The sequence below is a fragment of the Drosophila serrata genome, unplaced genomic scaffold (genome assembly GCF_035046125.1).
Source record: "Drosophila serrata isolate PLE 108 unplaced genomic scaffold, ASM3504612v1 contig_190, whole genome shotgun sequence".
In the NCBI taxonomy this organism is placed as follows: domain Eukaryota; kingdom Metazoa; phylum Arthropoda; class Insecta; order Diptera; family Drosophilidae; genus Drosophila; species Drosophila serrata.
Genome location: NW_028257088.1, coordinates 90,011 through 104,728, shown reverse-complemented (window position 1 = coordinate 104,728; position 14,718 = coordinate 90,011). Strand labels below are relative to the sequence as shown.

At 47.9% G+C, this 14,718-nt stretch overlaps 4 protein-coding genes across 7 annotated transcripts; 3 read left to right on the top strand and 1 right to left on the bottom strand.

The window, feature by feature from the left end:
* Window positions 1–656: 656 nt before the first annotated feature.
* On the bottom strand, window positions 657–1,608 carry Roc1a (Regulator of cullins 1a). Its single transcript, XM_020945190.2, has 3 exons — window positions 1,410–1,608; window positions 1,219–1,246; window positions 657–1,139 (listed from the first exon to the last, which is right to left on the bottom strand). Exons 1-3 carry the CDS (start codon window positions 1,485–1,487, stop codon window positions 919–921), a joined length of 327 nt encoding a protein of 108 aa, XP_020800849.1. The 5' UTR covers window positions 1,488–1,608; the 3' UTR covers window positions 657–918.
* Window positions 1,609–1,699: 91 nt separating this feature from the next.
* Window positions 1,700–2,944, top strand: LOC110178162 (mediator of RNA polymerase II transcription subunit 4). The gene has a single exon (XM_086829226.1). The coding sequence runs from the start codon at window positions 1,921–1,923 to the stop codon at window positions 2,761–2,763; it is 843 nt and encodes a 280-aa protein (XP_086685352.1). The 5' UTR covers window positions 1,700–1,920; the 3' UTR covers window positions 2,764–2,944.
* A 194-nt stretch (window positions 2,945–3,138) lies between these two features.
* On the top strand, window positions 3,139–6,150 carry LOC110178114 (mitochondrial potassium channel ATP-binding subunit). The gene is made up of 5 exons (XM_020945128.2): window positions 3,139–3,380; window positions 3,528–3,909; window positions 3,973–4,989; window positions 5,047–5,652; window positions 5,724–6,150. Exons 1-5 carry the CDS (start codon window positions 3,331–3,333, stop codon window positions 5,961–5,963), a joined length of 2,295 nt encoding a protein of 764 aa, XP_020800787.2. The 5' UTR covers window positions 3,139–3,330; the 3' UTR covers window positions 5,964–6,150.
* Window positions 6,151–6,353: 203 nt separating this feature from the next.
* LIMK1 (LIM domain kinase 1) lies at window positions 6,354–14,676 on the top strand. 4 transcript variants are annotated; one of them, XM_020945237.2, is made up of 7 exons: window positions 6,361–6,637; window positions 8,410–9,080; window positions 9,291–9,356; window positions 9,445–10,675; window positions 10,734–12,351; window positions 12,408–12,785; window positions 13,049–14,676. In XM_020945237.2, the coding sequence occupies exons 2-6, from the start codon at window positions 8,464–8,466 to the stop codon at window positions 12,710–12,712; spliced, it is 3,837 nt and encodes a 1,278-aa protein (XP_020800896.2). In that variant the 5' UTR covers window positions 6,361–6,637; window positions 8,410–8,463; the 3' UTR covers window positions 12,713–12,785; window positions 13,049–14,676. The 4 variants fall into 4 exon arrangements, with proteins under 4 accessions (XP_020800895.2, XP_020800896.2, XP_086685346.1 ...); XM_086829220.1 differs by having other exon boundaries at window positions 6,403–6,845; XM_020945236.2 differs by lacking the exon at window positions 9,291–9,356 and having other exon boundaries at window positions 6,354–6,637.
* The last annotated feature ends 42 nt before the right edge of the window (window positions 14,677–14,718 follow it).

Genomic DNA, 14,718 nt, shown 5'->3' with positions numbered 1-14,718 from the left:
TGAACACGATTTTGTTTTTATCACGATAAATATATATATATACACAATATATATGTATGATTTCTTAACGATATGATTATTATAATTTTTTTTTTGTGTTTACTATATAAGTTTAGTTATAAATTAGTTTAGTTGTATAATTAAACATAAATCATATTCGGATATGCATATATATTATATATACTTTATATTCATACTGTGTAACTACTGTGTATTATTTCCTAAGAGACACTACAGCAGCCGAGGCCCTCGCCGCCGCCGCCAACAACATCAACATTCATAAATAAACTAAACAAGAAAATTAGTTTTTTGAAAATTGCATGCATGGTTTTCTTTCTTACTTGCACTGGACACCATGCACACACCAAGTCTCTCACGCTTCTCTCAAGATCATCACGAAGCTTATTAATTATGTTTGGTTTTTGTTTAAGGCTTTTTTAATGTTTCGATTTAATCAAATTTTGAAGAATTCGACAAGACATTGCTAGATCGACTTGGCTATTGATGCTGAATAGGAATATATTAATACTATTTGTATACTTTTGATCATTTACCTCCCTGATTCCAAGTCATCAGGTCGGACTATAACCTTCAATGCATTTAATTCGAAGAAAAACTTCAACATTTCCCTTTTCAAATAAAAAATACAATCGAAATTACGCTTCCCATTGGCATCTACTACGTTTTCTTCCTTTTATTTCGTTAGCGTTACAAAAAGGTTTCCTGTTGTTGTTTTTTTTATATTTTTTTTTTTTTTTGGGGGGGAAGCCACTTCAGCTGGAGGTCTCACACATTTCACAATGTCCTCGCAAGCCATGTCGCGTTCCCGGGCTTACTTAAGATCTAAGAAGCTATAATATATTGGGTTTTGGCATGCATCGCATGGTGCATGGTTCCAATCGCCCGCCGCCCCGTCGTCTAGTGACCATACTTCTGGAAGTCCCACTCGCGGTTGTCCAGGGGACAGACCTGGCGCGTCTTCAGCCATCTGGAAATGCAGTGGAAGTGGAACGCATGGTTGCAGACGCCCCAGGCCACGGTGCACTCCTCGCTGGTGGCGGAGGCCTGGTTGGCCTGGCACTCGATGCACAGGTCCATGATGTGGTTCCTGCAAATGGCGCAATTGTCCACCACGATGTCTATGCAAAAAAAAGGGAAAGAGACGGGCGGAGCGTTAGAGGAGTCGCTGTTCGCGAAGTGGCGTTGGTAGCTACTTACCCCAGGCCCAGAGAGCCACGGCATTCCACTGAACGATGCAAGGATGGAAAGGCGGAAGGCCATAAATGCACGGGGGGAGAGAGAGAGACAAAGAGATCGGATCAATGAAATATTCCTCGAGGCAATGACCGCCGGAGAAAAAAAAAAATAAAAAATGCTGACTGTGTGCGACCACATTCAACGAAACTTACCTTCTTCACCTCGAAGCGCTTCTTCTCGCCCTTGTTGCTGCTGGAGGGCACCTCGTACTCTTCGTCATCGACCTCCATCTTAATCTGCAAATGCGTTTGTCTGCGGAACTAGATAATTGCAAATGCAAGATTAGTTTGCAAAGTTTAGCGAAATTGTCGAATTTCTTGAGATGGTGGATAGAGATGACCCAACAGCGATAAAGCGAAAGTAATCGATGTTTTCTATCGATAAAATATTCACGTAAGTGTGACCAATTTAAGCGACGGACCAAAATCTCCTCTCCAACTAAAAATAAGAAAAAGTTCGAGAGCAGCTTCGTAAAATTCTATTAATTACAAAATTAACTAGCTGCTGTAGGTTCTTTTTATATCCTTAATAAACGCCGCATCGTCCAGACATAGCGCCCATTCATTGCCAAACGTGACGACATTCTCCCAACTCTCCGTTTTGGGCTATGCTAATATACTACAAACACCGTACCGGCTTAAAATCTGCGGAATTGTCATCATCATGTCCTTTCACCTGAGCACTAAGGAGCGCCTGCTCCTCCTGATTGACGACATCGAGATAATATCCAAAGAGCTGATCGAGCAGGCACACCAGAAGGTATCCAGCACAGAGTTGGTGGACCTGCTGGACTTGCTGGTCGCCAAAGATGAGGAGTTCCGGAAAATGCTGGAGCTGGCGGAAGAGCAAGCCAAGGTGGAGGAGGCAATGGATAAGCTGCGCGCCAAAGTGGAGGTTCATGTGAGTTGTGGCCTTATCGTAGACAATTCCTCCAGTATTTCTAATGAATTTGCCAACACCATTCAGGACCGGGAAATACAGAAGCTACAGAAGTCGCTAAAAGACGCGGAGCTCATCCTATCCACGGCCATATTCCAGGCACGCCAGAAGCTGGCCAGCATAAACCAGGCCAACAAGCGTCCGGTTTCGTCCGAGGAGCTGATCAAGTACGCCCATCGGATCAGTTCCGCAAATGCGGTTAGTGCCCCTCTAACCTGGTGCATCGGTGACCTGCGGCGACCCTATCCGACAGACATTGAGATGAGAAACGGCCTCTTGGGTAAATCTGAACAGAATATCAACGGAGGACCTGTGACCCATCAAAACAGTGGAATTCCCTCCGAGCAGCAGCGATCCCTGTCCGGCAGCGGCGGAAGCGGCAGTGGCAGTGGGGCGGGCGGCGAGGTGCCGAACGCCTTCCAAAACCAATTCAACTGGAATCTCGGTGAGCTGCACATGACCATGGGTGCTTCGGGGAACACTGTGGCCCTGGAAACACGGGCTCAGGACGATGTAGAGGTCATGTCCACCGACAGTTCCAGCTCCAGTTCCAGCGACTCGCAGTAGGAGGAGCGGGTTAAATGTAATTAAATCTCTAATAAGCTAGACAATATAATAAGCAGAGCTCGTACAAAAAAGTCAACCAAATACTGTTCATGGCGGGAACTATAATTTGAAATGGTGTAAAGGTGTCAAAGAGCGAGATGGAAATAGTTTTTTATTAAAACGTTTGTTTTCGCACTGGAAATACTAAACTGCCCCTCCGCCATCTGGCAGCGCCATTTAACTTAGTATTTTGAGCGGGTTACTTGCCTCTTGCTCTCTCTCAAAACTTTATTGAAATGCTTATTCAATTTCGCACTAAATATACTAAACTGCCCATGCGCCATCTGGCAGCACCATTCAATTTTCTAGTATTTCGAGCGGGTTTATTGCCTCTCGCTCTCTCTATCCCTCTATCTCTGCTTCTAGGCCTTGGTATATTCCAAGTGTGTGCCGCCTGGTCACACTGCCGCAACAGCCCAAACAACAGCGAACAAAAACAAAAACACCGCTCTGATGCCTTAGCGCTTTCGTTATTTTTTTGTTGTTGTTGTTATTTGCCAGCCACGCGAGAAGAGAGGAGAAGCCCCGATGCTGCGCCTACTCGTGTCCAACTGCGGTCGCAGCAGCGACGTGTTCAGGTGAGGATGCTAATCCGGCGCGAAACCCACGCACCAGACCGTGGCCTGCGCCTCGCCCTCGCCCTCGCCTTTGCCGCTCTCCCGGTTATGTCATCATTCCAACGGTTAAACGCTCTTCTCCCTCTCTTTATCTCCCCCCCGTCGCAGTCGCCACCTGCTCCAGCCGACGCAGCAGCCACTGCCACGCCTCCAGAATGCCGCCCGTCTGATGCGACAGCACCTGCGAGGAACGAACGTCAAGGGTGGAGCACCGTCCACGACGCCCGCTGCCATTCCTATCGCAGCCACGAAAGCCACCCGCCTGCTGCACACCACACGGCTGCTTCTGTGGGGCGGCGGTAGCCTGACACTCGGACTGGGCGCCCGCTCGTGGTGGGCCGGACGGGTTGCCGTCGTACACTGCGAGGGCAGCCGGCTGGCGGTGCGGAAGGAACCGTTGGAGGATGAGGAGGAAAGGGAGAAATTCGACTGGGTGCGATTATGGTCGTACCTGGAGCCACATCTCTGGGAGCTGATCGGTGCCGTATGCGTAAGTGTTGCCCCCCAACTATTGTCAACCGGGGCTTCTAATCTCTGATTTCCCTTCCCGTAGGCTGCCCTGTTTGTGGCCTACATCAATATTCGCATACCGAACCTGCTCGGCGACCTGGTCAACACGCTGGCGCGTTACGCCAACACGTACGTAACGGATCCTATCAACAACTCGTTCGTAAAGGACGTGAGCAAGCCGGCGAGCAACCTGTTGAGCCTGTACATGCTGCAGTCGGGCTTCACCTTTATGTACATCTACTTGCTGAGCCGCGTCGGCGAGCAGGTGGCGGCCAAGATGCGGCAGGATCTGTTCAAGCAGATCGTCGTCCAGGATATTGCCTTCTTCGATGACAATCGGACGGGTGAGCTGGTCAATCGACTAACCGCCGATGTGCAGGACTTCAAGACCTCCTTTAAGCAGTTCGTCGCCCAGGGATTGCGGAGTGGCGCCCAGCTTATCGGCGGCAGCATATCCCTCTTCATGATATCACCCCATATGGCGGCCATAGCGCTGGCCAGTGTCCCCTGCGTGGTCATGTTCATGTCGTATCTGGGCCGCAAACTGAGATCACTGAGCAAAAGCTCACAGGCGCAGGCGGAACGGGCAACCGGTGTGTGTGAGGAGGCGCTGTCCAATATACGCACGGTGCGATCGAGTGCCTGCGAATACCGCGAGATGCAGCTGTTCGAGACGGAGACGAACGAGGCGGCTCGTCTGGCGCAGGAGCTGGGCTACGGCATTGCCGTCTTCCAGGGCCTGACCAACTTCTTCCTAAACACCTTGGTGCTGTCCACCCTGTTCATGGGCGGCCATCTAATGTCCACGGAGAGCCTGTCACCAGGCGCCCTGATGGCCTTCCTGGTGGCCTCGCAGGGCGTACAGCGATCCCTCGCCCAGGGATCGATCCTGCTGGGCACCATGATCAGGGGCATGACCGCGGGCAGTCGGGTCTTTGAGTTCCTTTCGCTGCAGCCGAAGGTAGAGTTGCTGCGCGGCTATATCATACCGCAGGAGCGGCTGCACGGCGAGATTCGCTTCGAGAACGTCTCCTTTGCCTATCCCATGCGACCGGATCATGTGAGTATTAATGGAGGCGCCACTGCCAAACCAATTTCTAAATCTGTGTAACCTCAGGTGGTGCTCAAGGACTTCAGCCTGACGCTCCGCCCCGGCCAGACAGTGGCCCTGGTGGGAGCCAGCGGCTCGGGCAAATCCACGATAGCATCGCTGGTGGAACGCTTCTACGAACCAACCGCGGGCAACATCAAGTTGGACGGCTACAAGCTCTCGGACATCTCGCCCTACTGGCTGCGGGCCAATGTCCTGGGCTTCATCGAACAGCAACCAGTGCTGTTCGGCACCTCCATCCTGGAAAATATCCGATATGGCAAGCCGGATGCCGGCGAGGACGATGTCTTTGCTGCGGCGCGCCTCTCGCAGTCCCATGACTTCGTGACCGCCCTGCCCGATGGCTATGCAACGCATGTGGGCGAGCGGGGTACCCAGCTAAGCGGCGGACAGCGGCAGCGCATTGCCATCGCCCGGGCGCTGTTGAAGAATCCGCGTATCCTCATACTGGACGAGGCGACGAGCGCCTTGGACGCCACCAGCGAGGCGGAGGTGCAGCGAGCACTGGATACGGCGGTCCAGAATCGGACTACTCTGGTGATTGCCCACCGGCTGTCGACGATACGAAACGCGGATCTGATTGTTGTCCTCGACCAGGGACGTGTTGTGGAGGTGAGTGTCGTATCTTATTATTTGTCGAGCGGAAAAGTTGGTATATATATTGAAAACTTTACTTTTTTCAGACCGGCAAACATGACGAGCTGATGGTCAAGCGCGGCCTGTACTTCGACCTGGTGCGCCAGCAGGAAAGGCGCGAAATCCTCGACCAGGTGGAGTCCTCGGAGGAGGCGGTGGCCACCAAGGAGCAGCCTCAGCAGCAGCAAAAGCAGCAGCAGCAAGCGGCCCCAGCTGAAGCGCCGGCGACAGTGGACAGTAGCAGCAGCAGTCTGTCCGCCAACAGGACGAATGCCGCCCAAGGCTAAGCGATTTTAGGCAAATTCATAATGATTAATGATAATGATGATAATTCCTTCTAAATTTAGTTGAGATTGTTTTTGTTTTCACCTCTTTTATTTTTTCCAACTGACCAAACAAAAAAAATGGTACGAACGCTAATGATAAGTTTACAATAAAATAAACGCTGAAGACAGTATTGTTTTTGTTATAAAACGAAAAGTATTTCATTATCATTATCGAAACAAATAAGCACCATTGGCTAAATATTTAAATATTATGAATCTTTTAAAACAAAATTAAAATTTGTACCAAGAAATCCGTTGATTTTAAAAATTATTTTTTTGTTTGTTTTCACAAGCGCCCTCTAGCGTCATAAGTTACCGCATTCGGTCATACTATTTTTTACCGAAAATACTAACTCGTGAGTGGCAGGCGTGACTGCGTGACCAGTAACAGGTTGGGGCCAGTAACGCTCATCCCTAGTGGCCCACTGTTTCATTTTTGTTTTTTTAAACAAATGAATTTTTTGTTTATTGTTTGAGTTCGGTTTTGGCCTTTGCCAGTTTAATGTGCGGGGTTAATTATTTTCGGTAAATCGCTTGGCGAAGATCGTGTGGCGGGAATCGTTCTTATTTTCCTAGAAAATCCAACAAATGTGCAATGTGCGTTAAGTCAGCAGCAAATACAAACGAACAATTATGTAAGTGTGTGTGTGTGTGCATGTCTGTTTGGGTGCGCGCTGAATTTGCTATATTTTTATTGTACAACAGACCAGTTGTTGTTGTTGTTGCTGAAGCTGCTTTGGGCAATTGCTAATATCGTTGTTGTTCCCGTTCCCCCACTCACATTTTCGTGCAGTGTCTAATATGTGCCTGTGTGAGTGAGCACCTGTGCGCGCGCTTGTGTGTGTAAGTGCTGTGCCTCCACACAGTGGATCAAAACCAATTAAATGTGTGTTAGAATCAGACATCTTTTGCGCATTAATTGTCTTAATTAACATCAATTGTTGACCAGCAAGCCTAGTTACAGTTGATTGAACCAAATAACTATCAAAGCGTTTAGTCAATTACCATAACGTTGGCTTGTTATTGCTAGCCGTAGAACCAATAGTTATGCCCACTGTGCTGGGGCCGGTATAGTGAGTGTGTGTTTTGATGGCGCATTTGTCATTGCCCTGGCTTTTACGGGGGCAGGAGCGGGATGGCAAGCACAACAACTACAGTTAGCGCAGCGATTGATTTGATGCTGAGATGCCGATGTTGTTGCTGCATCCACACTCAACTCCGTATTCACGGTCAATGTTGCCGCCAACCAGCAAAAACAAAAGCAATGCTGATCGCAGTGAGATTAGCAGCGAAATCCGCTCAGTGCATTATGGGATATATATATGTACATACATATGTATATACATATAAATATATTTATACCCTTGCAGGGTATTATACTTTTAGTCAGAAGCTTAAAACGCAGTGAAGGAGTCATTTCCGACCCTATAAACTATATATATTATTGATCAGCATTAACAGGCGAATCGATTTAGCCATGTGTTAGAGAATAAAAAATTTTATGAATTTTTTCATAAATTTAAAAGGGGATACATCGTTAAAATTAACTAAATTTGACAAAAAAAATGTAATTTTAAACTGAGTATGCAGATTTATTAGCCCTGTAAAAACTAGCACAGAAAAGTTTTCCGAATTAAAATTAATGCTTTTTTGGCTAAGTTATAATATTTGGAAGATGTTGATTAACCCAACAAAAATATTGGTCTAATATACGTAGTTACAATTATTTTAGGGCTTCTTGGAGTTATTCGAAGGACAAAAATGATTGCCAAAAGTCATATATATTTTCGAGATTGATGCACTTTTGCATTCGAAGCTTACTGCATTTATTTCTTAATTCTTAATTCATTTTTAATATTTAATTGAATAAAATCCCAGAATTCTGAAAAGGTTTTACGGAAGCTTTGTATCTTTTAGTTTTATCTATGTTTATATTATTTATATCTATAGCTCACATTAGTACAAATTAAATTATTCCGATGAGAGTCATCGATTGGCTGACTCAGGATCGCAATCTTTATCGTGGCGATACGCTGTGTCCACTCAACTTCCTACTATAACTTTAATTTAATTGTTTTGGCTTAGCTGATCATATATATATATACTTTCTGCATATCTGAAAAACTTATGTATTTTGGATCAGATACATATATCACAGAGTTGTAATAGCTCTGCGATTGTACAGAATGATATAATAGTTCTGACTAGGATAGCAATTTATAAATTATACGAATCTGTTTGCTGAAACTTTATTCTTTTTGCAAGCAACAATATTGATTTATGATATCAGATAAGATACATACATTGTTTACCCAGTTTCTTTATATATATTTCTGACAACCCTTTGCTATATTTAATGCGTACTCCGTCATTCGCTAATACCCTTTCTCTGCTTCATTTTCCACAGTTCTAACGTAATCCACAAAAAAATAAATATATATACAAAGGAAGACAACAAAAAATGGAAACAAAACATTCCATGTATCATCAGCAGCGGGGCTTTCGACCGAATGTCGGTGGAGGACGTCCAGGAACGAGAGCAGGACCAGGACCAGGAGCCCCACTATGCGCCCACTGTCGTGGCCAGTTGCTGCCCCATCCAGAGGAGCCCATCGTAATGGCGCTGGGCCAGCAGTGGCATTGCGACTGCTTCCGCTGCTCCGTGTGCGAGGGTCACCTGCACAATTGGTACTTCGAGCGCGAGGGTCTGCTCTACTGTCGCGAGGATTACTATGCCCGTTTTGGTGATGCCTGCCAGCAGTGCACCGCTGTCATCACGGGACCCGTCATGGTGGCCGGCGAGCACAAGTTCCATCCCGAGTGCTTCTGCTGTGCAGCCTGCGGCTCCTTCATCGGCGAGGGCGAGTCGTATGCCCTGGTTGAGCGCTCCAAGCTCTACTGTGGCCAGTGCTATGGAAAGCGATCTTGCCAGCCGGCGGATGCCAAGGCAAGGATTACGACGGCCGGCAAGCCGATGCATTCCATTCGCTTGGTGGAGATACCCAAAGACGCGACTCCCGGACTACGCGTGGATGGAGTAGCGCTGGACGATGGCTGTCCCACTGTTCGAATTACGGAGTAAGCATTTATTACATATTCTTTTCTTACTGACTAACCTCCTCATCCATCATCATCCTTGAACCGTGAATCACTCCACTCCACTCCACTCCACTCTAAGGATCTGTTTCGTTTACTAATACCGCTGGTGATTTTACTGGCGCCTCCTTTTTCTGCATTCCTCCCGAAACATGCTTACTAAAAAAACATAAAAAATGAAATTGGGAGCAGCTTGTTCTGCAAGTTCTTCTTCTGGTTGACCTCGGTGGCGGAGCAGTGCTGTGGTGCCTCCTATAGGTAACCCCTCCATTGAGACGAGAAGCTAAATACCAGCTGCAAACTCCTAGACGCTCAATTAACTCTCTGACTTTCTCTATTCCCCCAGGATCGATGTGAATCTGACGAACCTGCACATTGGCGACCGCATCCTAGAGGTGAACGGCACACCCGTGAGCGACTCTTCGGTGGAGCAGATCGACAAGCTTATACGCAGCAATGAGAAGATGCTCCAGCTGACCGTCGAGCACGATCCGGTGCAGGTGTGCCGCTCGTGCAGCCAGGCGGATATCCAGCGAGCCTGTTCCACATCCACACTGATTCTACCACTGAGCACATCGGCGTCCAGTGTCGAAGTTGGTGGCCGAGAGCGTTTGTATAAGACGCCGAATGGTGAACCCAATCAGGGCACCAAGGCGCGGAAGCTGCGACAGGCTAGCAATGCCTCTGCGACCACCATACCCGTGGCAGCCGCCGCCATGACCCAGCTGAAGGAGAAGGAACGCTGCTCCAGTCTGTCCAAGCTGCTCGACGAACAGCATCAGGCTCAACAGCAATCGGCGCATCCGCAACTCTACGATCTGTCACGGACGCAATCTTGCCGAGTCGTCCAGAAGCCTCAGCGTATCTTTCGTGCCTCCGATTTGGTCATTGGCGAGAAGCTGGGCGAGGGTTTCTTCGGCAAGGTATTTAAGGTCACCCATCGGCAGAGTGGCGAGGTGATGGTCCTTAAGGAACTCCATCGGGCCGACGAGGAGGCCCAGAAGAATTTCATCAAGGAAGTGGCCGTCCTTCGATTGCTCGACCATCGGCATGTCCTTAAGTTCATTGGTGTGCTTTACAAGGAGAAGAAGCTGCACATGGTCACCGAATATGTCGCTGGCGGCTGTCTCAAGGAGCTCATTCACGATTCCACCCAGATCCTCTCCTGGCCGCAACGCGTCTGCCTGGCCAGAGACATTGCCTGTGGGATGAGCTACCTCCACTCGATGAATATCATCCATCGTGACCTCAACTCCATGAACTGTCTGGTGCGCGAGGACCGTTCGGTCATTGTGGCTGACTTTGGCCTCGCACGCAGTGTGGATGCGCCGCGACTCCCTGGCGGAGTGCCTGTATCCTCCAGTGGAAATGGAACGCCCGGTGGTGGCTACGGATCTGGCGCTGGCAGCGATGCGGCCATGTCGCCGGGCGGCACGCTAAGGCGCAGCAAGAGCCGCCAGCGAAGACAGCGATACACAGTGGTGGGCAATCCCTACTGGATGGCGCCCGAGATGATGAAGGGCCTCAAGTACGATGAGAAGGTGGATGTCTTTTCCTTCGGCATCATGTTGTGTGAGGTGAGAGAGGTGACTTTAATGCCCTTTCCTGGCGATGTTATAACTTTACGTCTTGCAGATAATTGGACGCGTGGAAGCCGACCCGGACTATATGCCCCGCAACTCGGACTTTAGCCTGAATCAGCAGGAGTTCCGCGAGAAGTTCTGCCACTCGTGTCCGGAGGCGTTCGTCAAGGTGGCCTTCGTGTGCTGTGACCTCAATCCGGATCTAAGGCCCTCCTTCGAGACGCTGCACATGTGGCTGCAGCGGCTGGGTGAGCATTTGGCCGTCGAGCGGGTGCCGCCGGAACGGCTGCTGCACGAGATCGAGAACTTTCAGGAGTGCTATGCCAGTTCCGAGGACGCCTTGTCGCCCACCTCGCAGCGCAGCCTGGACAACTTGGACCAGTTGGTGAGTGGCGTGGCGGAATCACCGGATTCGGTTTGCCACCCCTTGGACACGGATGGGGAAAAGGCGACAGAGACAGAGAAGGAGAATCTGGTGATACGGCCGCAAGATATACCAAAATCACCCCATCTCGGAAAGGATTTCTCGCCGAGCGGCGAAAGACTGAGGGATAGTATGCGGGCGCGTCGTCGTCAGCGTTTCCTTGGCGCCCAGGAGCAGCGTCGCAACCTCACACCCGAAACGGAGTCCAAGGAGCGGGCCTTGAAGCAGGCTCTGCGAAAGTGCCGGCCTTTTGGCGAAAGGGGCTACTTGGTGGATCTGCGGCCGGGCGGAGAGCTGCAGCTGCAGGATGTGCGAGACCTAAATACCTATTCAGATGTGGATTCTAGCTGCGACACCAGCCTGAATTATCTAGAGGTCAACAGTCTGCCAGCGGCAGCGCCTGCCCCGCAACAGGAGGAGGATGTGGAGAAGCCTACACACAAGGTGGAAGTGGTGGAGACGACGTCCCAAACGAACCGCACCGAGCCGCACCGCCTGGCCATCGAGGATATGCGCAACCGGCTGCATCAATGCCGCAATATGTTCGAGCAACTGGAGGAGGAGAGCAGACGGAACCTTAGCCAGACGCAACACTCTATGCGCAACTTCTTCAAGACACCACCGGTGGCCCTAAAGATGTTCCAGCGGCTGGAGCACGAGGCGGCTGCCCTAAATGGGGGCAACAATTGCCCGCCGCCGCCTCCGCCACGGACACAGCGCATCAATCAGACACCGATATTTGGCCGACGGAATCCGCCAGCGGCCGATGTTGTGGAGAAGCAGAAGCTCCAGCAGGCCGAGTCGCTGGAGCATTTGGCCACCAGCGCTGGTGGCAAGCAACTGCCCATGCCGGCACCGGCACCCAAACGCAGCAAGGCCGCCTTGCCAACGCCACCATCGGTTAGCAATCCGAGCAGTAGCCACCACCAGCCCACAAATCAGTCACTCTTTCTGCCGTCCAGTGGGACTGGCACCGCACCGGACTGGCTCCCGAAGAAACACAGGCTTACACTGCCCATTCCCCCGCCTACGCATTCTTCGCCACAGCGAATCGGCAGCACTCACCGGCAGCCTGCGAGCAACAGCAAGAGCAAACCGCTAAAGCCAACATCCAGTCGGACGACCCATGGAAACACCGCCAGCAGCAACATCACCTCCTCGCCCACCAGGAACAGCAGGCCTGGATCGCCCAGCAAGCATCTGGCGCAGAGGCACACCGCCGCCACGGCCCAGCGACTGACCAATGGTAAGGATTGCCATATTTCTGGGATAATTAATTCTCAAAACTTTGCCTCTACCCAGTGAACGCCACCATTCAGCAGCAGCAGCAGCAGCAGCAACAGCAGCAGCAATCCTCGAGAACGACACGCCTGAACATCCTGAGTCCTGAGAAAGTGCATCGCCTTGGCGCTCGACTGACTGATCAGAAGCTGAAGCTCCGCGAAGAGGCGGCCAACGGAAGCAGCGTAGCCTCGTCGGGAGTCAGTAATGGTGGCCATCGGTCTAGTGCATCGGCAGGATCAGCATCAAATGCGGCGACGGGCGAAAGGAGACGGCGGGTGGCCCCATCGCCGCCCGTGCGTACCCATTTTAACACGCGCTGCTAGCAGGCGGTCTAAGGAAGCCACTGGACGGCTCAGGAGGCTGTTCCACTCAGGGAGCAAATGGAAAATGGCTGTGGTAAGTACTAAGCCTTACTATACCAAGGGGTCTTATCGGTCTATCTTACAAATTCCGCAAGAATAGAATATGGATACAGATATGTGCATATATAAATACCAAAAGATGTACATAGTTAAACGATTTGCAACAACTTCAGAAAACGTCTGAAAGTATGCTTTTTAAGATCCATTTTAAAGTAATTTTAATAAGGGACTTTCCTTAAATTATATATGTATAGGAAAATATATTATAGATTTAATAACTATGCCTTTTTCACACAGGAAGCCGGACAATTCAAGATAGTTGCACTGTTAAAAGCGCACATGAAGCACGCCCTTTCCCTAAAACAACAGAAAACATTCCAACAAGAAAAATCAAGAAACCCACTAGGATACTCGCAAAAACAACAACAAAATCAAACGAAATACGAAAGAAAAGCGAATAATCGAAAAATCTACAAGATTCCAGAAATCCATTCCGAAAAACGAAATCGATGGCAGTTTTAAAAAAACTGTTAAAGAATACCGAGAGAGAGAGAGAAAGAAAGAGAGAGAGAGAGAGGTAGCTAAACAGAAAATAACATAATGCTCAATAATAAGCCCAGCAAAAACTGTTATACCCAGCTCTCTAAAAAGTTTTTATCTTACTTTATTTATGTTTTTTTAACATTTGACAATAGTCTTAAGCTGATGATTACCGTTATAACGAAGGTTAAGTGCCTGTTAAGCAAGGAAAATCCAACAAGTTGCAATATTTACATACAAATTTGTATAGAAATTTGAAAGTGAATAATAATTATAGTATTTAAGATTACAGGGTATTATATAACAGCGACTACTACTGTTCCGACTAACTAACTACTAACCTAACGAACTCAACTAAACTGCTAAGCAATTACTTTTTAAACCTACTATGGTCTGCAAAGCGATAAGGACCCGTTTATATATTACCTGAATAATTGCTTACTTGGGTAATGTATAGAAAGTCCCTTAAGAGAAAGAGAGATAGAGAGAGAGAAAGAGAAAGAGAAGAAACGAACATTGTGCCATGAAGCTGAGCGAAAGAAGAATCTGATGAAGGAAAAGGGATAAACCTTTTGGGGAAGGAACCCACCCACAAAACAAAAGACAAACGACAAAGGAACGAAAAGAACTTTTATTAGGTAAATTGTGGTTTACATATTTTTTGATATACACCATACATATATATTATGTATGATATATATTCCATAATTATATACATTAACTATAAACGTATTCCATGTTAGTGCTTAAATCTAATTTATTATTTATCGATTCTCCCGTTCGCCCGTCCTCGTCCCCATACCCCATTTCATGAACAATAATTAACCATGCTAAGGGACATATTTTTTGTATCGACGAGATAAAGTCTAACTTGTAAAAAAAAACAAAATGCAATAAAAGTAAAGTTATATAAATAATTCTATGAACTTGTATTGCTCAAAGGCATTTTAGTTTTAAGAGACACAGACACATACCCAATGCTAACTGTTATACAAAATACGCACACGCTCAAGCCTAATAACTGTTATACTGTTGAATCTGTACTTTATGAATATATGTATATGTATACACTATACATGATCGAATTAAAACGCTTTGCTATTTACAGCTTCTGTATGACACTTGAGCGGCGCCACTATTATGCCCGCTGCTGTACATAGGCCAGTATAACAGTGGCTCCGCCCAACTGATCTAGCATTTAATAATCTATTATACACAATATACAACAAAAACATGCGATATTTTTATATGCTGTTGATAGTGAAAGTGTAATGTGTTGTATTTTGACTACCCAGCTTCCCAACTCTTCGTTTTAATCTTAAAAGCCTTTTTTGTCAATGAATATAAAAGAATAAATAAAAACAAAACAAACAGAATGCAAAGAATTTAAGTTGTGGTTTTAATAATAGATTGAATTTAAAAACTGT

What these genes read in the sequence shown, in the direction of transcription:
- Roc1a (XM_020945190.2), bottom strand. Translation starts at nt 1,487, where the DNA reads ATGGAGGTCGATGACGAAGAGTACGAGGTGCCCTCCAGCAGCAACAAG. An exon ending in AGCGCTTCGAGGTGAAGAAG is followed by an intron (nt 1,247 to 1,409) that starts GTAAGTTTCGTT and finishes TGCATCGTTCAG; the next exon opens with TGGAATGCCGTGGCTCTCTG. An exon ending in CGTGGCTCTCTGGGCCTGGG is followed by an intron (nt 1,140 to 1,218) that starts GTAAGTAGCTAC and finishes TTTTTTGCATAG; the next exon opens with ACATCGTGGTGGACAATTGC.
- LOC110178162 (XM_086829226.1), top strand. Translation starts at nt 1,921, where the DNA reads ATGTCCTTTCACCTGAGCACTAAGGAGCGCCTGCTCCTCCTGATTGAC.
- LOC110178114 (XM_020945128.2), top strand. Translation starts at nt 3,331, where the DNA reads ATGCTGCGCCTACTCGTGTCCAACTGCGGTCGCAGCAGCGACGTGTTC. An exon ending in AGCTGATCGGTGCCGTATGC is followed by an intron (nt 3,910 to 3,972) that starts GTAAGTGTTGCC and finishes CCCTTCCCGTAG; the next exon opens with GCTGCCCTGTTTGTGGCCTA. An exon ending in ATCCCATGCGACCGGATCAT is followed by an intron (nt 4,990 to 5,046) that starts GTGAGTATTAAT and finishes GTGTAACCTCAG; the next exon opens with GTGGTGCTCAAGGACTTCAG.
- LIMK1 (XM_020945237.2), top strand. Translation starts at nt 8,464, where the DNA reads ATGGAAACAAAACATTCCATGTATCATCAGCAGCGGGGCTTTCGACCG. An exon ending in CCCACTGTTCGAATTACGGA is followed by an intron (nt 9,081 to 9,290) that starts GTAAGCATTTAT and finishes AATTGGGAGCAG; the next exon opens with CTTGTTCTGCAAGTTCTTCT. An exon ending in TCGGCATCATGTTGTGTGAG is followed by an intron (nt 10,676 to 10,733) that starts GTGAGAGAGGTG and finishes TACGTCTTGCAG; the next exon opens with ATAATTGGACGCGTGGAAGC.